A 27822-nucleotide genomic window follows, 5' to 3' on the forward strand; every position below is an offset into this window, starting at 1 on the left:
TCCATTTGACAACATGCAACATGCACCATATGACATGTACCAAACGACCCACACATGCAACATGCACTATATGACAACATGCGTCATGCACCATGCGACATGCACATGCGACATGCACCATGTGACAACGTGCAACATGCAACATGTGACAACATGCAACATGTGACAACATGCAACATGCACCATGCGACATGCGACATGCGACAACATGCACCATGCGGCATGCACCATGTGACATGCACCATGCGACATGCACCATGCGATATGCGACAACATTTGACAACATGCACCATGCGGCAACATGCAACATGCACCATGCGACATGCGACGACATGCACCATGCGATGACATGTGACATGCACCATGTGACACGCACATGGGACATGCCACATACAGTACATACATACAGTACATACATACAACATACATATAAACATACAGTACATATAACATAGATTACATACTCACCATAACTTGTCACTTTCATCCCCGAAGCCAGTGTCACCTGTAAAAAATAATAAAATAATAAACAACCAATATACTCCTTGATCTGCAGAAATCCTATAAAAACGAGTGTCCCACGACGATTTCCCGTGGAGAGCAGCAGCATCAGCTGATGTGACCGCTCTCCAGGGGCTCCAGGAATACAATGATGGAAGGCATCCTTCTACAATGTATTCCCCACAATGTATTCCTACGCCCCTGTGAGAAAATAGTCCCTTGTCTCACTTTTGGCATTGCTGTAAGAGAAATTTTCCCACGCAGCAATTGCCATAACGTGAGACTTTGTCCTATGGTAACCTCTCAGTGATGCACTGCAGGAGTCATTGTCTCCTGTCAGTGTGTCACTGAGGGTCCTATAGAGCAGTTACATCACCTGATGTCATTGTTCTATAGGGGAGATCGTCGTGGTACACTCGTTATTAATTGGACTACGGCGGACAGGTAGTATACGGTTTATTATTTTACATTTTTTGCAGGCGCTGAAGTATGGTAAGTATGATTAAATGAAGAATATTTAAATACTTGTTTTCCTAATGTGTGTGTGTTTTATTTACCCTTTATTACTATTGGATTAATAATGGATAGGCATCTTATTGATGCCTCTCCATTATTAACCCGGCTTAATGTCAGCTTACAGTAGCAAGGTGACATTAACCCCTTATTACCCCATATCTCACCGCTACACGCAGGGCCGGACTGAGACTAAAATTCAGCCCTGGCATTTGAAGTTACACAGGCCCACTTGTCACATGGTGACTGTATAATATCTTTGTTTTTCAAACGTTTTTATTGGTATTTTCAATATTAAACAGGTAGAAATGAGAGAAAGGGGAAGGAAATAAACATAGGGTAGGGAAAAGGAAAGGAATCCCCAAGTGAAATGGGGAATGAAATATCAGGCATTAGAAAACAGACCATAAATTGGTAGCTTAAATATACTACATATATATGTCACTAACAAAGGGACGAAAATTAAATTAGTCTTGCGATGCAGTATAGTAAAAATAAGCATTAGCAGTAAAGAAAAATGTTGCTTAATAACTAGGCCCAAGAGAATAGACAAAAGTATACAAGTCAGAATTAAAGTAGCCTGTGCGATGAAGTAGAATAATAATAAGCATTTACAGTAAAGAAAAATGTTGCTTAATAGCTGGGCCTAAAAGAGAAAACAACCATATACATGTCGGATTCAAAGTAGCCTAAGTATAGAGATATACTGTATGAATATGATGCCTACTTATAAACACAATAAGTGGAATATCAAATAACGTCGCTGAAAAGTCAATATTATATGATGCTCAGTAATATTAGTATACACGTTTTTTATAGCCTGTGAGATAAAAGTAGATTAAAGGTCGCATAATGTGTGAAATAATGCCTACCCAAGTCCCAGAGTGCACATGGCACCCCTAAGACCTAGTGGAGGAAAGTTCGGTTTTGATCCAAGAAACAATCAATTAACAAAAAAAAATTAAAAAAAAACTTTTAAAGTAGAATTAAGTTGTTACAGCTAGTCAAATAACAGATCTTTGTAGATTGTTCAACCAGAACAGTTACCCTTCAAGTTGTTGGTAGGGAACTGGATGTGGCTTCAGAGGAGTTGATTCCAATGCATTTTAAAAATTCAATACCCTCGTCCGGAGAGGCAACATGAAATAAACCTGACGGAAGTCTCACCCGGAGGGTTGATGATCTTGTCCAGGAGTAAGAGAGGCCTGCACGCAGTAGTTCTCTTGTGGTATGCGAAAAAACTCTCCTGTTTTGGAGAGTGACTTTAGACAAATCCTTATAAAAAACCAGTTGCTTGTAAGGGGAAGAGAGAAATCTCAGATTTTTTGAGATACCTAAGAGCGCGTTCCTGACCCAATTTGGGTAAAAAGTAACAATGACGTCACATGTTAAATCCCTGGGAAGCGTGGGTGGTCTGCGTATTCTGACAACCTTTTCTATCAGAGGGCCTTCGGTAGAGTTAGGAAATAGGTTAGAGATCATTGATGATACATAACTCTCCAACTGGGAAGCCTGAATTGAATCTGGTATACCCCTGATCTTAACGTTATTCTTCCTTCTAAAATCCTCAAAGTTGTTTAAATTGGCCTTTAGAAGATCCATTTTTTTCTGAATCCCCTCCAATAATTCTGAAGGCTTAGAGATTGCTTGAGATAAGTTTTGTTCGTTTTTTTCAAGTTTGTTTTTATATGCAAATGATTCTTGAGCAAGTGAAGTTCCAGTAGCTATGCTAGGGGGGATTGACTCAGTGACAGAGTTTACAGATTTTATTATCTCTTGGAAAAGCTTTTTTATAAAAGCTTGGGAAGCCTTTGAATTAAATGATTGTTTAGGATCAGGGATGACATCTTTACCACAAATATTCATAGTGGTCAAAAATGATTTAAGGAGATACACCATAAAACCCTCAGTTGGATAGTCATCAGATGCTGGGATCCCTTCCAATGTTAATAAAGCAGGGGAAGAGTTTTTAACCCTCCGTCACATACAACTGATCTGACAGGCGCTTCTCTTTTACTTTCATTTCTCCTTCCTCACCAGATTGTGAGGAAACCCCCTCCCTCCAGGTAGTCTCCTGTCTCTTGAAGGTCTGTGAAACCTGATATCACAGTTGGATTTCAGAGCTTCAGGGGAGAGGATATAGCTGCACAGATCTCTCAGGCTCATTGTATGTGAATACGTCACATTCAGTAAGGTTGGTATTTTATGTTTTTATTCATCACAATAGTTTATTTAGTTTGTTTTATGAATGTATAGCACAAAATGTGAGGATATTTCATAGAAATAAGGGAGATTTTATAAAAGAAAGTGTGCTGCTCAGGCATATACAGTAGTTCCCTAACATATTCCTTCTCTTGCTTCAGATTATCTGCTGAAATGGAGAGGAAAATGTACAATTTATCCAAACAACTTGATGTTGAGGAAGTAACAAACATGCTGTTAGATGATAGAGACCTCACACTGAATGAGGATTTAGGAGAGGAAAGTGAGATTGATTCTCATGATGAGGTGGAAGAATGTGTCCTGGATTCTGAAACAGAGCAAGATGGTGACAGTGGTGAGGATGAAGAAGTTGGATCATATTATATTGGAAAAGAAAAATACTAAATGGAACAAGAAGCCATTCCAGAAAAAACGTAGGGAACCTTTAAACATTATTACTCACCTTCCTGCAGTAATAGGAACTGCACATAATGCAAAAACTGCAGTTGAATGCTGGAACAGTATATTTACAGATGACATTCTGGACTCTATTGTCACATATACCAACCAATATATAGATATTATAAAGGACAAGTACATCTGCAACAGAACCATCAAGCCCACAGATGAAATAGAACTGCGTGCTTTTTTTGGATTACTGTACCTTGCAGCAGCTTATAGGGCAAATAGACAAAGTTTGGAGGAACTTTGGGGTAAAGATGGGGATGGAGTTGAAAAATTTAGCCTTGTTATGTCCATAAACAGATTCAAGATTCTAATTCGTTGCCTTCGGTTTGACGACAGAACTACCCGAACCGAACGCAAAACACATGACCGACTTGCTCCAATTCGTGATATATTTCAAAGATTTGTTGTAAACTGTAAACAAAGTTATTACCCTGGAGAGAATCTCACTATTGACGAAATGCTCCCTGGTTTTCGTGGTAGATGTGCCTTTCGTCAATATATTCCATCAAAGCCAAACAAATATGGAATAAAAATGTATGCCCTTGTTGATGCCAGTAAGACCTACACTTACAACCTGGAAGTTTATGCAGGAAAACAACCAGAAGGTCCTTACTGTGTGAGCAACAAACCCATTGATGTTGTAAAAAGACTGGCTGAACCCTTATTTGGATCGGGTCGCAATATTACAGCTGACAATTGGTTTACAAGTTGTGATCTGATTGATTATCTGAAAATTCAGAAGCTGTCATATGTGGGAACTGTAAGAAAAAACAAAAGGGAATTGCCGCCACAGTTTGTAAGTGTGAAAGAGAGACAACAGTACAGCAGTATGTTTGCATTCCATAATGGAAAGGCTTTAGTTTCCTATGTACCACATGCCAAAAAAATCGTACTTCTTCTATCAACACTTCATGATGATGCTGCCATCGATCCTGGGACTGGGGCAGAAAAAAAACCGGAGATAATTATATTTTACAATGCCACCAAAGGGGGTGTGGATACAGCAGATCAGATGTGCTCCACTTTCAACGTCAGCAGAAACATCAAACGCTGGCCAATGGTCATATTTTTTGCTATGTTGAATTTGGGTGGTATAAATTCACAAGTAATTTATCTTGAAAACAGGCTTGAACCACTCCGTAGACGATTGTATCTGAAAAAATTGGCCCATGAACTAGTACTTGGAGAGCTACGCAGGAGAAGCGTGAAAACAATCGGTATCCCCTCTCGCCTTCAAGTTCAGCTCAAAAGGTTCCGCCCAGAAGATGATGGTGAAAAGTCACCATCTGCACCACCTCACAAAAGAAGGAGATGTACCACCTGCCAAACGGAAAGCGGAACCAGAAGGCTTTCAAATTATGAATGTCTCAAATGTCATAAAGCAATTTGCCTGACACATGCAAAAATGGTGTGTAATTCTTGCTATTTGCTCTGCAAGTGTGACTTTTCTGGGGAAACCTCAGCATCTACTTCTGATTGAATATGTTTTTAATAGTACTTAAGGTACCTTAAAATTAAGTTTGTGTTCAGGTGTGCGATGATATGACGTCATCGCGCACCCACAGTGTCAGAGGCAAAGCGGGGAATGATGGGAGAGGGAGCGTCAGCGGACGCTCTCTCCTCCATCATTGCATTGAACTATACCGGCATCATAGACGCTGGCATAGTTGAATGCGGCGACGGCACTGGCGGGGGGAGGGGGGAAAGAGTGCAGCGGCTCACTACTGGCACCTGCCCTTCTGGCATTTGCCAGAAGTGCCCGATGGCCAGTCCAGCCCTGGCTACAAGGGAGTGGGAAGAGAGGGGCTAAGTGCCAGAATTGGCACATCTTACAGATGCACCATTTCTGGGGCGGCTGCGGACTGGTATTTGTAGCCGTGGGGGCCAATATCCATGGCCCCTCTCTAGGCTATGAATATCAGCCCACAGCTGTCTGCGTAGCCTTTCTGGCTATAAAATATAGGGGGACCCCATGTCACTTTTTTTGGGGGGTCTCCCTTTTTTAATAGCCAGTAAAGGCTACGCAGACAGCTGTGGGCTGATATTCATAGCCTCGGAGGGGCCATGGGTATTACCCCCTTCCCAGGCTACAAATATTGGCCCCTGGCTGTCTGGTTTCCCCCTCTGGTGCAGAAAATTGCGTGGGAGCCCAGATCATTTTTTTTTTTCATTTTTTTTTTTCATTTTTTTTTAACTGAAACGTTGTTCATTAACCCCTTTCTGCCAGCTGACGGAATAGTACATCAGCTGGCAGTATCCCCTGCTTTGAGGTGGGCTCCGGCGGTGAGCCCACTTCAAAGCCGCAACATGTCAGCTGTTTTCAATACAAAAAAAATTACATGATCGCTAAAAGGCGTAGCGAGAAAAATAAAATCAAAGGCCAAAATTATGTTTTTTTGGTCGCTGCGACATTGCATTAAAATGCAATAACGGGCGATGAAAAGAACGTATCTGCACAAAAGTGGTATAATTACAAACGTCTGCTTAGCAAGCAAAAAATTAGCCCTCACCCAACCCGATATCTTTGAAAATATAGAAGCTACGGGTATCGGAAAATGGCGCAATTATTTTATTTCTTTTTAGCAAAGTTTGGAATTTTTTTTCTCCACTTAGATAAAAAATAACCTAGACATGTTTGGTGTCTATGAACTCGTACTGACCTGGAGAATCATAATGGCAGGTCAGTTTTATGCTGTGTACACACGTTGCAGATTTGGGTGCAGAATTTTCAGCACAAAATCTGCATCTCCTTGCAGAAAACGCAGCTGCATTTTTGATGCATTTTTTTCACGTTTTTTTCCATGTTTTTTGCGTGGTTTTGCTGTAGTTCTTGGTGCAGTTTTTGGTGCATTTTTTGCGCGGTTTTGATTCAAATTTTGCTGCAGTATTTGGTGCATTTTTTGCGTGGTTTTGATTCAGGTTTTTGATGCTTTTCTATGCAGTTTTTGGTGCAGTTCTTGGTGCGGTTTTGATGCAGTTTTTGGTGTAGATTTGATGCAGTTTTGGTGCGGTTTTGATGCAGTTTTTGGTGCTGTTTTTATGCGGTTTTGCTGCAGTTTTTGCTGCGGTTTTGATGCAGTTTTTGTTGCAGTTTTGATGCGTTTTTGGTGCATTTTTGGCGCGTTTTGATGCATTTTTTAATTTTTTTTGTGCGGTTTTTGTATGCGTTTTTGAAATAAATAAAGCTAAATAAAGATGTATTATTGAACAAAAAAAAAAAAGATTTGTGATGTCATTATTGTCCAACCTCCTCTTTTACATTTGTCCAACCCACACTCAATTACACACAGATAGACAGATAGATGATAGATGAAATAGATAGACAGATCTACATATAGATAGACCTATAGATGCATACATCTATCTATTCATATATCTATCTATAGATATATCTGGATACATATATCTATTGATAGATTTATGGATAGTGTAGAGTGCGTGTCCACTGTCCGGATTACATCCGAATTAGCTGCAGATTGGATGCTGTGTACTTGTAGTCCCATCAGATGATGCCTGCACATACACCCCAAAAGACCCCCCGCACACACCCGCACAGCCCCGCACACACCCAAACAGCCCTGCACACATCCGCACACACACAGTCACTGCCCACCCACTTCCCTCCTCCCGAACTGCAGCGTTTCTCGGATCCACATCCGCAGCAAAACTGCATATCTTTTTTTACATCTGTGGTTTAGCTGCGGATGTGACCGACTCAATGAAAGTCTAAGGGTGCAGAAACGCTGCAGTTCGGCACAAAAGAAGTGACATGCTGCGGAAAAAAAACTGTGTTTCGGTGCGGCTTTTTCCACATCATGTGCACAACAAGTCTGCGGCTCCCATAGACTTACATTGGTTGTGCACTACACTGCGCATTTGTTGCAATTCAGTGCAGCAAAAAACGCTGCGGATTTGCAATCAAATCCGCAACGTGTGCACACAGCCTTAGCATTTAGTGAACCTAGCAAAAAAAAACAAGCAAAAAACAAGTGTTGGATTGCACTTTTTTTTGCAATTGACTTTGAATTGTGTGTGTAATGGAGTGTGGGTTGGACAAATGTAAAAGAGGAGGTTGGACAGAAATGACACCACAAATCTTTTTGAAGAGAGGAGGGAGAGGAGGAAGGGGTTGGGGTGTGTTTTTGGAGTGGGTGTGCTAGGTTCGGGCTTAGTGGCAGTGCAAAGCATCATGGAACTTGTAGTATTAGAGCACAATAACTCAGAAGAAAGGAAGTTGTCGATTAACCCCATGAGAGCTGGATCCAGCACTGAAGATGTGCTGCTACAGCAAGATAAAAGGTAATATTGCCAAAATAAACACAGTAGATGTTTTCAGTGGCACATAATAGCAAGATTTATGAAAACAAACAAAAAAAAATTGTAGTGGACAACTTCTTTAAAAATAGAAAAAAAACTATGGAACTCCAAAATGCCCAATCCTTCTGTCACATGATATCAGTCATTAGGGATAAGTTAATCAATTTGGATGACAACATGATATCCGGCTGCGGGCACCGTCAATCAATAGAAGAATACTGGGATCACCCAATGCACACAAAACAACAGAGCACAAATCAAAGAAAAAGTGTGTGCATAAAAAAGAAAAGGATCACCAAGAGAATTTTTTATGAATTGTTATATAACAATGCTTTTTATTGAAAACCACCACATGCAAAAACCATTAAAAACTTTTAAAAAATACTCAACTCCGATTAGAATCAAAATAGTATGGGTCATACAAATGATGTGTACAACACACCAGAGCCCTACATGCCATAATATTTGAGAGTTAACAAACCTCTAAGGCTAGGTTCATATTGCGTTAGAGCAATCCATTTAGCGCCTAGCGCTAGCGGATTGCGCTAACGCAATGTTGTTTTATGGGGTCGCGTCAAACGTCCCCGATCTCGCAGATCTCTGATCTGCGAGAGCGGGGAACGGACCTCGGGCGCGACGTGGACGCTGCAAGCAGCGTCCGCGGCGCGCCACAAAACACCGGCACATCACTAGCGCGTGCCGAAAATGGCACGCGCTAGTGATGCGCGTCCCCATTGCTGTTAATGGGCGCGCTAACGGACGCATTGCACGGCGTTAATTTCGCCGTGCAACGCTGTCCGTTAGCGCGGTCACATTAACGCAATATGAGTGAGAGGGTTATATGAAACTAGTCAGCTGCAAGGACCTCACTAAGCATAGATTTAAATTAAAGCTAACAAGTAATGTGTAAACCGCTGACACATAAGCAACATAATACCCTTATCACAATTACCAGATAATAATTTAGACTCATACGGGTATAATGGTCCATAAAAAGTGCAATGTGGACTTCAAAAGAAGGGAGGATTAGGGAAGGTAGAGGTGGGATTGGGTTAAAAGTACAGTTGGAAGAAAGGAGAAGGCTCACTACTCCACCATCATGTTTATTGCCAGGGCGAGGAGTGTGGGTGACGTGGAGGCCACCGTAACATAGTGCAGCGGGGAAGGCTGTGTCAGAGGATGTCAGCCATGTTTCGGTGATGCCCAGAAAGAAAAGATTATGAGAGGTAAAGAGGTCGTGAATCACATGGAGTTTATTGAAGATGCACGCACCAGAATGACTTGAAGGTTTTTATTTACACAATGTGCTTCAACTTTAGACTAGTGTCTTTTTCAAGTGAAAAAAAAAACAATTGCAACTATCCTGTGTATAAGTGGAACTTTTGTATTTTGGATAGCAGTTTTAAGAATATATCTGGTTAGAAATAGAAATACAAAGGTCATCTATTTTTTTCTGTGCAGCTTTATAACACATATCCATCAGTGATGCGCTGGTTTCCGAATGTGGCAGAAAAGGCGCTCAGGAATGCAAATGAAGTCTGCGCCTTCATTCGAGAAACCTTCAAGATCAACAGGGAACAACTTGATGTAAATGACCAGAGGAACCTTATCGACTCGTTCTTGGTGAAACAACGAGAGGTAATAACATACTGTACATACTGTTACATGTGTGGCAGAGCTGAGCTTGTCGTCTGGCATAAATCAAGTTGAAAAAACAAAGTAATTTTGTTTGATATAGGACTGCAGGAAAACTTTGTCTAGTTGTGGAGCTATATGGCTTGCTGGGATGTCATTGCCGTATTTTTGAAGTGTAAATTTTGTAGTATTATAAGTGGCACTTGGTAGCTGGGGCTGTTACAGATTACAGGAAATGGAAACAGTAACTGTTGTAACAAAATGTATTTCATAAATCAATAGTACACATGAAAATCTGTAAAATATGTTATATTACATACCTCTCCCGGGTATGCCAGGCTCCACTTCCACTTCCTTCCCCTGAGTCTGCTGCCCTCTGTTGTGCTCCACGTTGGGTTTTGTAAGTTGCCCATCGTGGATCAATGACGTAATCTACCTAAACCTACTTAATGCCCATTGACACTCACACCTGGGTCTTGGGACTTAGACTCCTAGTCCTATCTTAGGTGTGATCCATCATCTGGCTGTTTGATGTTCAGCGTTTGATGTTGAATTCCTCCCTGCTGGATTCCACTTCATCCATTGTGCTGATCCTGAGATTCTTGGTGAGCCTTTTACAGTTCTCGCTGCCCACGTGCCTTCTTCCTTCATGTATCAACACCAGGGTTCATGTGCCCACTCAGATCGTAGGCTTAGAGGATCCACCTCACATGATGAGCATTAAAGGGACCCTGTAAGGTACCCCGTGCCCCCAGAACCAGAAGTAGTTGTGTCTACATATGTAAATACTCTACACAAAGATGATACTGAGGTCACTTATTAGATATAGAAAAATACAAAAAACTTTATTGATAAAATACAGTGTATGGGGATACAAAAGGTACATACACATAATTGATCACACATATGGAATGCAAAAAAATGGCCACGCCGGGGCCCGGTACCATATAAAGGGGATAACAATAGTCACATATTTATAATAGGTATCTCTCCCTTACACTGAAACCTCCTAATAATGCCAGATCTTACTGCTCTGTAATGCCAATATAGCCACAATCCTTACTACCTAGCCAGTGGGTGCTGAGTCATAAATAATGCGAGGCCTCACTAATAGTGAGTTAGCTTAGTAACTGCACAGTATGCAAAAACAGGACAATCCAACTTTTGCGTCCCAGCCCAGCATGGTAATTGGCATTGGCAGTGGTTGATAATATTTACCGGCAGTTTACGGGGTAATGAGTGTGAACCGGTGCCCAGCACGTCCGCCCCGACGCGCGTTTCGGACCTTCCTTCTTCGGGGTGCCTGTGTGTCACTGAATTCAAGCCTTTTTTAGACTCCCACCGTGGCTGCAATCACCGTCCCACAGACCGGAAATGACGCGCCAGGCCTCTCATGACAACGCACATCCCCATGACAACCACAACGCCGGACGGCGTCGGCGTCACATGACCGCAGGTCCTGGCAGGACACTACTGATCACGGTGAGACGCCGAAGGCCACCCAGGGCAGCGGAGGCAGAGGGAGATGTGAGTCTAGGCATGGGGCATGTCCCATCACTGTGTAGGGGAACATAATAACACACGGTCTACAATGCCCTCACAGTATTATAAAGGAGACAATATAATGTAAGCAGACATATAACACAATAGACCTATTATAACAGAACCTAATACGTGAAGAAATAAATAGTATAAATATCCAAAGTAAGTACAGGGTGGAGCGCGGTAATTTGCTGATTTGGGAATGAAATAAAAAAATTATGATCATTAGAAAAATTTATTTTATATTTTAATTATACTGAACAGTAATGGAATTTTTAAATTACATGGTTTTAAATAGTGTTTTCTGAAGTTTTCATGAACTCTAACAAGCATGTCCACTGGTATTCTGCCAATTTCAGCTTCAATATTGTTCCTTAGGTCTTCCAAGGTGTTGGGACGGTTGATATACACCTTAGACTTCAGGTAACCCCAAAGGAAAAAATCGCATGGGGCTAAATCTGGTGAGCGTGCTGGCCAGTTCACATCTCCCCTCAAAGAGATAAGCCGTCCAGGAAACATTTGCCTCAAACAATTCATGGTAACCCTCGCTGTGTGTGCAGTGGCACCATCCTGTTGGAACCATGTATCCTCTAGTTCCATTGCCTCAAGAGCCGGCTGAAAATAATCCTGTATCATAGACAAGTACCGTTCGGAGTTCACAGTTATGGCACGACCAATGTCCTGAAAAAAGTAAGGACCAATGATGCCTACTCGTGATATGGCGCACCACACAGTGACGCGGTCCGAATGCAGAGGTCTCTCGTGAACTTCTCTGGGGTTTGCTTCACTCCAGTAACGCATATTTTGTTTGTTTACACACCCACTGAGGTGAAAATGTGCCTCATCAGAAAAAAACACAATTGCGTCACGGGGTATCGTTGCTAACATGTCTTCACAAGAGGTCCGCCGTGTCAAATAGTCCCATGCTGACAAATGTTGGACCACGCACATTTTATACGGGTGAAAATTCAGTTCATCATGAAGAATCCGGTGGAGAGAACGTCTTGAAATGCCAAGAGCAAATGATTGCTTCCGAGCAGAGCGTTTCGGAGATTGCAGTACTGCTGCTCTAACTCTCTCGATGTTTTGTGGTGTTGTAATCCTTCTCTCAGGTCCCCTTCGTACACATGACACATTCCCTGCTGTTCTGAATGCATTCACCCAATTTACAATTGATTGCCGTCCAGGAACACGTCCGCGTGGAGGAACAGCGAATTGTAAACGAAAAGCACGCTGCACTGCAATGATCGAGTGGGCATTTGAAAAATACGCTTCAACACAAAATGACCTCTCCTCACGTGTCCACTGCATGATGACAACTGAAAGGCAGAGGAATACAAATCTCCCATCAGCCACTGTAAGCCACACCCACTCTCCCCTCTCTTCGACCGACAGTGCCGCCACAGCATGCAGTGCAAAAAAGCAAATTAGCGCGCTCCACCCTGTATAATCTCTCCAGCAGGTCCTGCATTCATTACTATCAGACTTCATCGCATAGACCAGGTATCTCTTTGTACTGTGAGGAGCTGTTAACTCTTGATGCTCAGGGCTGAATGATGTGACATACTCAAAAACATATTCACATTGTCACTGTAATTATAAATAACATAAAAACCAAATTAATACATAGTTAAAATATTGCATTAGCATAATGATCACAACAATGTGAGCACCAAGGCCACAATGTTGTTATAATACCCACGGCGGATTACCAGTCACAAAAAAGGGGCAAAACTTACATTTTCATTGAGTCTAGATGGATGGACCATGTCAAGGGTCCAAATCCATCTGGTCTCCATTTGTGCCAATCTTTTAGACGCATCCCCACCCCGAATACCGACCTCCAACATATCGATGGCACGAACCCTAAGGAGATTCCCGTCACAATTATGATACTCCTTAAAGTGACGTGGAAGAGTCTTCAACGTCAATATGTCTTCCTGGGTCGCTGCAGCTTCAATACCTCTAACATGCTCCCTGATTCGTATTTTAAATTGTCTCGTGGTCAAGCCAACGTAGATTTTTTTGCAAGGGCACACCGCATAGTAGATCACATGTCTATCAGAGCAAGAAATCTTCTTCCTGATTTCAAATTGCCTGGAGCCACTTGAATTTGTAAATGTACTACAAGAGTCCACGTTAGGGCAAGCGATGCAGCGACCACAGGGAGCACATCCACTTCTCACAGCCATCGTATCCAGGAAAGTGGTTCTGGGTTCCCCTACATAATGGCTATGAACCAAGTAATCACGTACATTTTTTGCTCGTCTTGCTGTAATGGATGCCTTCTCTGGCAGAAACTTGGCAATAATAGGATCAGCTCTTAGAATATGCCAGGACCTTTCTAATGCCCCTCTCATATGGGGAAAATGTGAATGAAAGTTGGTCACAAACCGAACTATGTCCTGAACCTTGTTATCCTTAGTTCCATATAAGAGAGAACTCCTAGATGTATGTCTGACCCTATTAAAAGCTTTCTTAATTTGCCGATTACTATATCCACGTTCCATCAGCCGATGTTTAAGATCCTCAGCCTGTATCATAAAATCATTATCTGTAGAACATAGTCTACGAAGCCGCAGAAATTGTCCAGTGGGGACTGACTGGATAATATGGCCAGGGTGGCAGGAGGTAGCGCGCAGGAGTGAGTTGGTGGAGGTAGGCTTACGGAAGATGTTCATTTGTATTTCCCCCTGCCTATCCCGTTTAAGTATCACATCAAGGAATTCTATCTTTTCTTCATCGCATTTATAGGTCACAAATATATTGCTGTCATTGGTGTTTAGAGATAGCATAAAATCTTGAAGTAGTTTCTTTGAGCCCTGCCAGATCAGCAAAATGTCATCAATGTACCGCGTCCATGACAGGATGCAGCCCACCGACGACGGTTGATCTGGCAGGGAGAGGTCCCTCTCCCACAGTCCCAGGAACAGGTTAGCATACGCAGGGGCAAACGATGCCCCAATAGCTGTTCCTTGGAGCTGCAAGAAGAAGGACCCCTTGAAGACAAAGAAACCTAAGCAACTCAAGCACCAACTCCCTGATTGTAATGGGCAAATTAGAAGTCTCCAAGAAGAATTCCACTGCTCTCAAACCATCATCATGCCTTATGCTTGTGTAGAGTGATTCAACGTCTGCTGTAACAAACATTGTATCCACATCCAAGCATAGGCCATCAACCTACCTCAACATATCCCCAATATCCTTAAGGAACGACGGCAATTCCTCCACTAGGGGCAGTAATTTTAAGTCTATCCAGCGGTTGACATTTTCTAAAAAATTCCCTCTACCCGATATAATGGGGTGACCCGGAGGCGTCTGCGCGTCCTTATGGATCTTAGGTAGTAAATAGAAGGTGGGGACTGTAGGTTCAACCACCAAAAGGGCAGCAGCCACTTCCTTAGTAATTGTCCCCACATCCTTTGCATTTAGGACAATAGTCCGTAACTGTGTCAAGTAGGCGGACAAGGGGTTAAATGTTAGTCTCTTGTAACATGTGGAGTTATTTAATTGTGCGCGTCATGAGAGGCCTGGCGCGTCACTTCCGGTCTGTGGGACGGTGATTGCAGCCGCGATGGGAGCAGAAAAAAGGCTTGAATTCAGTGACACACAGGCCCCCCGAAGAAGGAAGGTCTGAAACGCGCGTCGAGGCGGACGCGCTGGGCACCGGTCCACACTCATTACCCCGTAAACTGCCGGTAAATATTATCAACCACTGCCAATGTGAACTACCATGCTGGGCTGGGACGCAAACGTTGGATTGTCCTGTTTTTGCATACTGTGCAGTTACTAAGCTAACTCACTATTAGTGAGGCCTCGCAATATTTATGATGCAGCACCCACTGGCTAGGTAGTAAGGATTGTGGGTATATTGGCATTACAGAGCAGTAAGATCTGGCATTATTAGGAGGTTTTGGTGTAAGGGAGAGACACCTATCATAAATATGTGACTATTGTTATCCCCTTATATGGTACCGGGCCCCCGCGTGGCCATTTTTTTGCATTCCATATGTGTGATCAATTATGTGTATGTACCTTTCGTATCCCCATACACTGTATTTTATCAATAAAGTTTTTTTGTATTTTTCTATATCTAATAAGTGACCTCAGTATCATCTTTGTGTAGTATATATTTAGTTGCGATGATGGGTTAAAATAGTCCAGTTAGTTCTAGCACATGATTGTGTGGTAAGTTCTAAAATGTGTTGTTGTTATTGTAAAATTGTAATATGTAAATACTCTGCCTTACAGTCCCTTTGTTACATGACACACATAAACAGATCTTTATATATGTATTTCTAAGGTCCGTTTCTGATATGTTAATGAGGATTTGACTAGTGGATGGTGCTTTATCTCCTAACGAATACAGATTTTACCACATATGAGAGGAAAAGATCAGTCCAGGTAGAAACAAATGCCTCTTGTAAGAGGATAAAGGGAACCTGTCAGACTAGTTGACTCACTTAGCATATTATCACATGACTGTGGGCGCGATAACATGGCTTACAAGCGTCAGTATCATCGCCAGCGCTATACGTAGCTCGTGAATGCGCACAGCTTCTTTCCCTCACCTCATTGATCTTCTGTAGCCAGGTGTATGTGTTCCGGTTTCAGAGAGGCGAACTGCGCATGATCAGAAGTGTAGAAAATTTCCGGTCATGTGTCTCTCGAAAGCTGGCACATGTACACCAGACTTCACAGGATCAATGCAGTGAGGGAAAGAGCTGCGCGCATGGGCGAGGTATGTAAAGCACTGGCAATTGCGCGGGCACTTGTAAGTAGAGATGAGCGAATTTATTTGTGTTCCCTCTTATTCGGCAAGCTATAGCGGTTGCCGGATAAACTGCAGAGGAAACCTGACTTCCTGGATCTTGTGGCCCGATCAGCTGATCAGCGCTGCAGAGGAATGTGGCGCGACTGTATCACAGTCACCACACATGTATGGAATGCCTGTTTGTTGGGCTCTCCATGCATGTGTCGTGACTGTAACACATGCAACCGCAGGGCTGATCGGGCAACACGGTCCAGGAAGTCGGGTTTCTTCTGCAGTTTATTCGGCAAACGCTATAGCATGCCAAATAAGAGGGAACACGAACAAATTTGTTCATCTCTACTTATAAGCCATGTTATCGCACCCACCCACAGGGGTGTGATAACATGCTAAGTGAGCTGATTAGTCTGACAGGTTCCATTTAACATCTTACTAGAGACATTTGCTTCTACCTGGACTCATCTTTCCCTGTCACATGACGTAAAATCTGCATTTAGTAGGAGATGATGGTCAGTGCTTATAAAATCCTATGGAAGGGTGACGTGTAGGAGAAAGGAAGAGCTGGAGGCAGAAAGAGACACTCTGCTGCAAGTTTTCCTGAAATGACAGTTATAGTTCTCCATAGAACTTTTTGAGAAGAGATGGGCGGACACCTGGATGTTCGGGTCCGGTGGGTTCGGACAAACAGGTACAAAAAGTTTGGATTCGGGTACCAGAACAGTACCTAGAACCCGAACCCAATTCACTTGAATGGGGCTCAGACATCCAATGTTCGCCACGCTGTGATGTGCATGGAAAAAAAGGACCGCACTTGAATGACATCCGGGTGCAGTCCGATTTCCATGGACTGACAGAATGGACAAGATGGAGAACTTTTTATCTCCATTTTCTCCTCATCCAAGAGAATCGGATCACACTATGACCACAGTCTGTTAAATCTTTGCTCAAAATGTGATTCACATAATCGGCCAAATTCTCTAGGATGAGAGATAATACCGTCATCTGCACCTGCCCTTAGTTGTATCAGTTGTATCAATAGCGACACAGAGATATGAAAGGTGTAAGAGTGTAATTAATTAATGTATTCAAATATCCACACGTTTCTTTTTGCTTTTGCAATGCAAAATCTTGGGTTCAAGCCCCCCTCACCCACTTTTTTACTCTTTTCTCTCTTCCTCTATTTTTTTTCTCTCTCTTTCTTTTTTATACCCGTTCAGTTGACTTGAAAATCTAATTTTTTGCATAAATTTGTCAAAGATGGCAAATGTCAATTTCCAAAGGTTTGATCATAACTAGATAAAAAGATATTTAGAAAAAATGAAACAGCACAATATTTATTAGTGGGTGCCAGGCCTCCTAGACAATAAGTCCAATACTTGCCCAAATCCAGACAGAGATAAAATAAATGAAGGCAGCACGCCATATGCTTTAAGATGAAGGAAACGTGGACTTTAGTCAAACCCACGTAGCAGAGCAACGTTTCGGCTCACACTCAGCCTATCTTAAAGCAAAAGCCTGAGAAAGGCTCAGTGTGAGCCGAAACATCACTCTGCTATGTGGGTTTGAATAAAGTTCACTTTTTTTCATCTGAAAGCATATAGAATGCTGCCTTCATTTTTCTGTCTCTGTATGGATAGAGAGACAACACCAAACAGTGATAATATCCAAGCAAATTGAGGCAGCTCTCCAAGTTCAAAAAGTATAGATGCCCTATTAACCCATTGTGATGGCAACATTTCGTTCCACCTGTGGAACTTTCTCAAACCCTAGGCTTGGGAACTTTCTCAAGCACTTGGCTTGAGAAAGTTCTACACTTGGAATGAAATGACACCATCACAATAAGTCAATAAACCATTTATACTTTTTTACCTTAGAGTGCTGCTTCTATTTGCGTGAATATTGTTAAGGTTTGGATTTGCCTGCCGGGCTTTGCCCCCACTATTTCCATTTTTAGCTGTTGCTGGTGCTCCATCATTTTATTGTTCTGATAGATGATAGATAGATAGATAGAGTTAAGCCCTACTCAGGGACGAATGAACCAGACATATCATATAGCTGACAAATTAGCACTATACCAGGGTGTCACATTACAAAATGCCAAGAATGCTTCAGTCTTATTACATGGCATTATTCACAGCACAGGATAGGTAGATACAGTAGAATGAAAGATAATAGATAGATAGATAGATAGATAGATAGATAGATAGATAGATAGATAGATAATAGATAGATGACACTGCTGCTATAATGCTAATGATATAAAACAATGCTAAAAGTGTTGTTTTAACTACCAAGTTCATGCTCTTTTACAAGCTGCTCTGATCTGCTGCATTGGCAGATGATAGATAGATAGATAGATAGATAGATAGATGATAGATAGATAGATAGATAGATAATAGACAGATGATAGATACATAGATAGATGTAGATAGATAGATAGATAGATAGATAATAGATAGATAGATAGATAGATAGATAGATAATAGATAGATACATAGATAGATACATACTGTAGATACATAGATAGATGTAGCTAGATAGATAGATAGATAGATAGATAGATAGATAATAGATAGCTGACACTGCTGCTATAATGCTAATGCTATAAAACAATGTTAAAAGTGTTGTTTTAACTACCAAGTTCATGCTCTTTTAGAAGCTGCTCTGATCTGCAGCTTTGGCAAGAATCCATATGCAAACAATATTTACAAACACTCTCTTATTGTTAGTTTCTCTGCCCCCCTCCTCCATGATCCATGTTTACTAATGCTTGAGTTTGGATTCTTGCTAGAGCAGCAGTTCAAAGTGGCTTCTCAAAGAACATGTTTTTGATGTATTTTCTATATTAGGAAAAGCCAAATCCTAAATTATACTTCACCAATGAAAACCTAACACAGCTGGTTGCGGATCTCTTTGACGCTGGCATGGATACAACCTCAACCACCCTGAGATGGGGCCTTCTACTGATGATGAAGTACCCAGAAATCCAAAGTAAGGGTCCCACTTTATGTGTGGGAATGTACCATTTTTACTTCATTTTGCTGTTACTATTTAAAATCAGACAGTGATAAACATTTTTTTTCTCATTATCTGCATTTACATTATTTTCTGTGGATGATTATTGTTGCAGCCATATTCCATCAACTGTGCTCAGCAGGTCAGACATTTATTTCACACCAGAAGAGAGAAATCACTGAAGAAGGAAATCATGGTCATTAAAATCTAAGGAACAAGACGAAGAAGTAGTCCAGCATTTCAATGTCTTGATACTATTGTTGTAGCTGTTTGCGTTCTGACCCAAAGTCAGATATGCCAGATCATCAGTGAGGCCAAATTAGGAGGTTAACAAGCTCAGAGAAAAGCACGCACGCAGGTTATGAGCAAATCACTTTTCTGGTTTAATAATACAAAGAGGCAGTATTTTTATTCCATTTACAGCAAATGTAACTCAATGTAAGTCATGTAGCCCCCCGCTACCCAGGGTCATGCTTTATTTACCATATACCCAGAACATGTTGTTGCTGAATATCAGGGTCGGTTTTAGACAAAACGGGTCCCTGAGAGAAATTCAAAGTGGTGGCCTCCAATCCTGAAATATTTCACCAACAACACTGTTAGGCCCCCATCACATGTCCATATAATACACGTACATGTTACACCGATATAGGGGCACCAATGGTTTCAATCAGTGTGCCGTCCATGTGCCATCCGTGTTTTTCTGGTATGGATACTGGAAATGAAATTACAAAGCTTCTCACATACTTTCCATCTTAAACACGGACGGCACACTGACGGCACGCGTACAGCACATGTACGACACACGGATGGCTCACGGACGGCACATGGATGGCACATGAATGGCATGTTTACATGGACCCATTGACTTGTATTGGCACTTGTCATCTGTGCTGCTGGGAAAACACGGACATGAGTGCAGCACCGTAGGTTAAATAGGGCACACATGGCATCCGTGAAAATCATGATACCCGGTTGTGTGAAGGAGGCTGTATAGTGACATAACAGAAAACATTAGCAGAATTGCTGTCTTTTTCTACATCCACAAACAGCAAAAAATGGTTTGGGGTCCCTGATTGTCATTATTTACTTTGCAGCTATACTATAAGGTGCTGCCACAAGGCCACTGCAGCCCAGTGATGAGACTAGCGGAGCATCGGTGCTGGAGCTGCAGGGGATTTATCATTTCATGCTAATTATTTTTACATTCTCTGCAAACCCAAAAATATTGCCAGAATCCATTCCTTCCTCAGCCCACAATCTACCAAACTCTTGTGCATGCCCTCATCATCTCCCACCTCGATTACTGCAACACCCTCCTCTGTGGCCTCCCCGCTAACTCTCTTGCACCACTCCAGTCTGTCCTCAACTCTGCTGCCCGGCTAATCCACCTCTCTCCTCGCTACTCCCCTGCTCCTCCCCTCTGCAAATCCCTCCACTGGCTCCCAATTCCCCAACGAATCCAGTTCAAACTACTAACACTGATCTACAAAGCCATCCACAACCTGTCCCCTCCCTATATCTCTGAACTAATCTCCCAATATCTTCCGTCACGAAATCTTCAATCCTCCCAAGACCTCCTGCTCTCCACCACACTTTTTCGTTCCTCACACAACCACCTCCAAGATTTCTCCCGAATATCCCCCATCCTCTGGAATTCCATGCCTCAACACGTCCGATTATCCACAACCCTCTGATCCTTCAGACGGAACCTGAAAACCCATCTCTTCAGGAAAGCCTACAGCCTACAATAACCATGCCGCCGCCAGGACCGCTGCCTCACCGCCGCCAGAGCTGCCGCCTCACCGCTGCCAGAGCGGCCGCCTCACCACCGCCAGAGCCGCCACCTCACCACTGCCAGAGCCGCCGCCTCACCCCTACCTTCTGTCTCTTCCCCACTATCCCATAGAATGGATGTCCGTAAGGAAAGGGTCCTCTCCCCTCTGTACCAGTCTGTCACTTTAAACCTGTTTACTGTAAATGATATCTATAACCCTGTATTTAACCCCTTTCTCATGTACAGCACCATGAAATTAATGGTGCTATGTAAATAAACTGTGTGGTGGGGGGCAATATTTTGTGTGGTGATGTGGTGGGCGGGAGGTATTATGTGTGGTGATGTGGTGGGGGGCGGGATGATGTGTGGTGATGTGATGGGGCGGGATAATGTGTGGTGATGTGGTGGGGGTGAGGGATTATGTGTGATTTATATGTGTGGTGATGGGGTGGGGGTGCGGGAATATGTGTGGTGATGGGGTGGGGGGGAGGATTATGTGTGGTGATGGGGTGGGGGCGGGATTATGTGTGGTGATAGGGTGGGAGGGATTATGTGTACTGATGAGGTGCGGGGCGGGATTATGTGTGGTGATTTGGTGGGGGTGGGATTATGTGTGATGATGTGGTGGGAGGGCAGGATTATGTGTGGTGATTTGGTGGGGGCGGGATTATGTGTGGTGATGTGGTGGGCGGGCGGGATTATGTGGTGATGTGGTGGGTGGGCGGGATTATGTGTGGTGATGTGGTGTGCGGGCGGGATTATGTGTGGTGATGTGGTGGGCGGGCGGGATTATGTGTGGTGATGTGGTGGGGGCGGGATTATGTGTGCTGATGGGATGGGGGGCAGGATTATATGTGGTGATGTGGTGGGCGGGCAGGATTATGTGTGGTGATGTGGTGGGCGGGCGGGATTATGTGTGGTGATGTGGTGAGGGCGGGATTATGTGTGGTGATGTAGTGGGTGGGCAGGATTATGTGTGGTGATGTGTTGGGGGGCGCAATAATGTGTGCTGATATGGTGGGGGGCGGGATCATGTGTGGTGATGTGGTGGGGCGGAGCTACTGTGCAGCGAGTAATCACGATGCCTCTTATATATATAGATAATAATAATAATAGTAACCCTTGTAGTGTCTGGTCACACCCACCATTTTTGCTATGTATTGATCTACAGTGTTGGCAGGAAATATTCTGCTTTTTTTGCAGCCTTTTCACTTGCATTATTGTATCCCGTTCATTTGACTAGGGAAAGAAACGCTGAAAGATGACGGCAACAGATTTATAAAAAAAAGTGTCTCCTGGCTGGTGTCCGTGTCTGTCCGATGTCCGTGTCTGGCTGCTGTCCATGTCTGGCCAGTGTCCGTGTCTGGCCGCAGTCCATGTCTGGTCGTTGTTCATGTATGGCCGCTGTCCATGTCTGGCCGGTGTCCGTGTCTGGCCGCTGTCCATGTCTGGTCGCTGTCAGCTTTGATAAAGATCCTTAGGGATCGAAACGCGTCGCTGTCTGTGTCCCGGTGTGCGGCCGGAGAGCATGTATCCGCTGTTTTTACATTGGCACAATAAAGTTTCAAGCCTGGATTTTTAAGAATATGGAGCTGGAACGACTCTTTTTTTCTTTCCTCATCTGATGACTACGCTGATCTACGTGGAGTTCCGTGCACCTGCGGTGGCTGCTTGGTGAGCTGGCTGTGTCTATTTTAGCTGGTCGCTGCCAGTGTTCGGCTCCTGTCCGTGTCTGACCGCTGTCCGTGTCTAGTCACTGTCAGTGTCCGGCTCCTGTCCGTGTCTGGCTGGTGTCCGTGTCTGGCTGCTGTCCATGTCTGGCCTCACTCTGTGACTGGCTGCTGTCAGTGTCTGGTTACTGTCAGTGTCCGGCTCCTGTCCATGTCTGGCCGGTGTCCATGTCTGGCCGCTATCTGTGTCTGGCCGGTGTCCATGTCTGGCCGCTATCTGTGTCTGGCCGCTGTCCATGTCTGGCCGCTGTCCATATCTGGTCGCTGTCCGTGTATGGCCGCTGTACATGTCTGGCCAGTGTCCATGTCTGGCTGGTGTCTGTGTCAGGCCGCTGTCCGAGTCTGGTCGCTGTCAGTGTCCGGCTCCTGTCCGGCTCTGGCCCCTGTCCGTGTCTGGTCACTGTCAGTGTCCGGCTCCTGTGCGTGTCTGGCCGGTGTCCGTGTCTGGCCGCTGTCCGTGTCTGGTTGCTGTCAGTGTCTGGCTCCTGTCCGTGTCTGGCCCCTGTCCGTGTCTGGTCACTGTCAGTGTCCGGCTCCTGTGCGTGTCTGGTCGCTGTCCGTGTCAGGCCGCTGTCCATGTCAGGCCGCTGTCCGTGTCTGGCTGCTGTACTGGAACTGGATCTCACCCATGTCAGCCGCGTTGTGTATGTAGTCACGCCAGCCCCCGGAAGAAGCCTACGCGAAACGCGCGTAGGGGCTGGCATGACTACATACACAACGCGGCTGACATGGGTGAGATCCAGTCCTGTATATTTATTTAGATTTACATGCCTCTATGGGTCCTGAGTGGGACTAGATATGGTATACTAGTGATTACATACGAGCTTCTAGTGAACCTGAGACCTCAAGCCGCTGAGTTGGTTGTGTGTGTTGGTCTTGTTACCCTATTCATGATTCACAATAATTATTCTATCTATATGTTTGTATATTGAGCTTTTTTATAAAGTTATTAATAAATAGTGTTACTTTTTATACCTGAAGTGGCAGTTTGGTGACTCCTTTTTTCGGATGCTATATACTATTTATGGAGTGTTGTTCTGTCCGTTTGTGGACTCATATATGTGTCTCGGATCTTATTATTTATAATGTGTAGACAGTAGGGTTGAGCGACCTTGACCTTTTTAGAGTCGAGCCGTGTTTCGCAAAACCCGACTATCTAAGAAGTCGAGTCGAGTGGAATCGGCCGATTATCGCGAAAAGTCGGGTATCGACCGAAACACGAAACCCAATGCAAGTCAATGGGGGAGCATAGTCGGCAGGGAGTGGAGGCCAGGAAAACACCTACACTGCCCATTTTAATGGCAAAAACATCCATTCTTGTTACAGAAGCTTGTCAATCGTAATTTACCTTATAATAATTGGAAGGCATTTGAAATTGGCGGTCATTTGGCTAAAGTTGTGGGGGGTAGGGCTGGTTCAAGTAATTAGTGGGCCCAGGAAATCTGGACCACGTCACGGCAGTGGAGCAGGGAGAGGTAAGTATTTCAACTTTGCAAGTGCTGTGATCCTGAGCAAGCAGGGGGGGCCCACTCGTTGGCATTGGCACTGGCACAGGGCCCCTCAAAGTACAGCGGTGTGTTTGCACGGCGGGGGCGCCTCCCACCGGCAGCAACACTTTTGCATACTATGAGAGGCCCTGTGCCAGTGACGTCGCCAACTAGTATTCCTCCCCCCACCTGATGAAGGAACCTGCACTTTCATCTGCACCTTCCTCTTTGTCCCCGTGTAAGGTGGTATGGTATGCGGGAAGAGGAACCTGACTTTCACCAGGGTCACAATCTTGTTGTGTAGCGTGCACGGGGAATGTTGCGTTATGGGTCAATGTACCAGCAGACTCATCTATCACTGGCTGGGCAATGGGCAGGATGAGGAGGAAACACAGATATAGGCCCAAAGAATAAAGTTGGCTAAATGCAGTTCAAAACTGGTAACACAGGACTAACCAGGGGGCATTGCAGTGGAGGACAACTGGAATGAGAGGCTGACACAGAGAGTAGGCCCAAATCAGTAAGTAGTCGAAATGCAGTTCAAAATTGGCAACCGTAGTAAACAGGCGGCACAGCTTTGTTCAGTGGAGGAGAACAGCAAGGAGTGGCAGACACCGATAGTAGGCCCCAACCCAACTAGTAGGCCAAATGCAGTCTAACATTAACAACTACTTAACGAGAGCCTGAAAATGGAATTTCAGGACAGGAAACCAGGAGAACAGCAAGGAGCGGCAGACAATGTTAGTAAGCCCCAAACCAACTAGTACGCCAAATGCAGTTGTTCCATTTAACCACTATTTAACAAGAGCCTGAAGATAGAAGCTCAGGAAGGCAACCTGGAGAACACCTTGAAGTGGAAGACACCATCTCCACACCCCATACCCAATTTGTAGGCCTAATGCAGTGTAGTTTCCAACAACTACTAAACGAGAGCATTAAGATTGAAGCAATGGAGAGGAAACCTGGGGAACACCTTGGAGTGGAACACACCGTCTCTACACCCCATACCCAATTTGTAGGCCTAATGCAGTGTAGTTTCCAACAACTACTAAACGAGAGCATTAAGATTGAAGCAATGGAGAGGAAACCTGGGGAACACCTTTGAGTGGAACACACCGTCTCTACACCCCATACCAAATTTGTAGGCCTAATGCAGTGTAGTTTCCAACAACTACTAAACGAGAGCATTAAGATTGAAGCAATGGAGAGGAAACCTGGGGAACACCTTGGAGTGTAACACACCGTCTGTTTACACCCCATACCCAATTTGTAGGCCTAATGCAGTGTAGTTTCCAACAAATACTAAACGAGAGCATTAAGATTGAAGCAATGGAGAGGAAACCTGGGGAACACCTTGGAGTGGAACACACCGTCTCTACACCCCATACCCAATTTGTAGGCCTAATGCAGTGTAGTTTCCAACAACTACTAAATGAGAGCATTAAGATTGAAGCAATGGAGAGGAAACCTGGGGAACACCTTGGAGTGGAACACACTGTCTCTACACCCCATACCCAATTTGTAGGCCTAATGCAGTGTAGTTTCCAACAACTACTAAACGAGAGCATTAAGATTGAAGCAATGGAGAGGAAACCTGGGGAACACCTTGGAGTGGAACACACCGTCTCTACACCCCATACCAAATTTGTAGGCCTAATGCAGTGTAGTTTGCAACAACTACTAAACGAGAGTAGGAAGATCGAAGCAATGTGAACGAAACCTGGGGCACACCTTGGGGCGGCAGACACCGTTACTAGGCCCTACCAAAGTTGTAGCCCCAATGCAGTTTTAAAATTCCTAGAGGCTGAAAACAAGACTATTGACGCTCAGCTTTTTTCAAAGGAACACAGCTGTATTGAGTGGCGCAGACAGACACAGGTAGTAGGCCTTAAACCAAAAATGTGGCTCACTGCAGCTTAAAAAAGGTTACAGGGGTACACAGGCAGCATTGCTCTGGGCAGTGGAGGACAATTTCAATAGTGGACCGCAGACAGACTTTGTACGCCTACTATTAAAAAAAGGATGCTCTATGCAATTAAAAATAGGTTCCAGGGGTACATGGGCAGCAGTGGTCTAATCAGTGGAGGAGTAGTAGAAAGAACGGGCAGCAGACAGGCTTCGAAAGCCTATCATAAAAAAAATATTGGGCTGTAGGCACTTTAACATTGGTTCCAGGGGTACACGGGCAGCAGTAGACTGGTCAGTGTAGTAGTAGTAGAAAGAACGGGCCGCAGACAGGCTTCGAAGGCCTAACATAAAAAAAATTGGGCTGTAGGCACTTTTAAATAGGTTCCAGGGGTACACAGGCAGCAGTGGTCTGGTCAGTGTAGGAGTAGTAGAAAGAACGGGCCGCAGACAGGCTTCGAAGGCCTAACATAAAAAAATTTTGGGCTGTAGGCACTTTAACATTGGTTCCAGGGGTACACGGGCAGCAGTAGACTGATCAGTGTAGTAGTAGTAGAAAGAACTGGCCGCAGACAGGCTTCGAAGGCCTAACATAAAAAAATATAGGGCTGTAGGCACTTTTAAATAGGTTCCAGGGGTACACGGGCAGCAGTAGACTGGTCAGTGTAGTAGTAGAAAGAACGGGCCGCAGACAGGCTTCGAAGGCCTAACATAAAAAAATATTGGGCTGTAGGCACTTTTAAATAGGTTCCAGGGGTACACAGGCAGCAGTGGTCTGGTCAGTGTAGGAGTAGTAGAAAGAATGGGCCGCAGACAGGCTTCGAAGGCCTAACATAAAAAAATATTGAGCTGTAGGCACTTTATTATTGGTTCCAGGGGTACACGGGAAGCAGTAGACTGGTCAGTGTAGTAGTAGTAGAAAGAACGGGCCGCAGACAGGCTTCGAAGGCCTAACATAAAAAAATATTGGGCTGTAGGCACTTTTAAATAGGTTCCAGGGGTACACAGGCAGCAGTGGTCTGGTCAGTGTAGGAGTAGTAGAAAGAACGGGCCGCAGACAGGCTTCGAAGGCCTAACATAAAAAAATTTTGGGCTGTAGGCACTTTAACATTGGTTCCAGGGGTACACGGGCAGCAGTAGACCGGTCAGTGGAGGAGTAGTAGAAAGAACGGGCGGCAGACAGGCTTCGAAGGCCTAACATAAAAAAATATTGGCTGTAGGCACTTTTAAATAGGTTCCAGGGGTACACGGGCAGCAGTAGACTGGTCAGTGTAGTAGTAGTAGAAAGAACGGGCCGCAGACAGGCTTCGAAGGCCTAACATAAAAAAATATTGGGCTGTAGGCACTTTTAAATAGGTTCCAGGGGTACACAGGCAGCAGTGGTCTGGTCAGTGTAGGAGTAGTAGAAAGAACGGGCCGCAGACAGGCTTCGAAGGCCTAACATAAAAAAATATTGGGCTGTAGGCACTTTTAAATAGGTTCCAGGGGAACACAGGCAGCAGTGGTCTGGTCAGTGTAGGAGTAGTAGAAAGAACGGGCCGCAGACAGGCTTCGAAGGCCTAACATAATAAAATTGGACAGGCTGTAGGCACTTTATAATTGGTTCCTGGGGTATACGGGCAGCAGTAGACAGGTCAGTGGAGGCCTAGTGGAAGGAGGGACCGCAGACAGGCTTCGAAGGCCTAACATAATAAATTGGGCTGGCTGTAGGCAATTTAAAATTGGTTCCAGGGGTACACGGGCAGCAGTGGTCTGGTCAGTGGAGGCCTAGTGGAAGGAAGGAATGCAGACAGGCTTCGAAGGCCTAACATAATAAAATTGGACAGGTTGTAGGCACTTTATAATTGGTTCCAGGGGTACACGGGCAGCAGTAGACAGGTCAGTGGAGGCCTAGTGGAAGGAGAGACCGCAGACAGGCTTCGAAGGCCTAACATAATAAATTGGGCTGGCTGTAGGCAA

The 27822-nt window shown here is 44.2% G+C and overlaps 1 protein-coding gene across 2 annotated transcripts in view; it reads left to right on the plus strand.

The window, feature by feature from the left end:
- The window catches only part of LOC138638723 (cytochrome P450 2K6-like), a 294437-nt gene that overhangs the window by 178680 nt on the left and 87935 nt on the right, over positions 1-27822 (plus strand). Inside the window, exons 6-8 of one of the 2 annotated variants that reach the window (XM_069728252.1) lie at positions 9463-9639; positions 18799-18940; positions 21985-22435. In XM_069728252.1, the coding sequence (XP_069584353.1) occupies positions 9463-9639; positions 18799-18940; positions 21985-22301 (636 nt within the window). In that variant the 3' untranslated portion in view covers positions 22302-22435. Of the gene's footprint in view, positions 1-9462; positions 9640-18798; positions 18941-21984; positions 22436-27822 lie in introns of those variants that run through there. The other variant, XM_069728251.1, reaches the window with a different exon arrangement.

This window comes from Ranitomeya imitator, chromosome 5, assembly GCF_032444005.1.
Source record: "Ranitomeya imitator isolate aRanImi1 chromosome 5, aRanImi1.pri, whole genome shotgun sequence".
NCBI classification, from domain to species: Eukaryota; Metazoa; Chordata; class Amphibia; order Anura; family Dendrobatidae; genus Ranitomeya; species Ranitomeya imitator.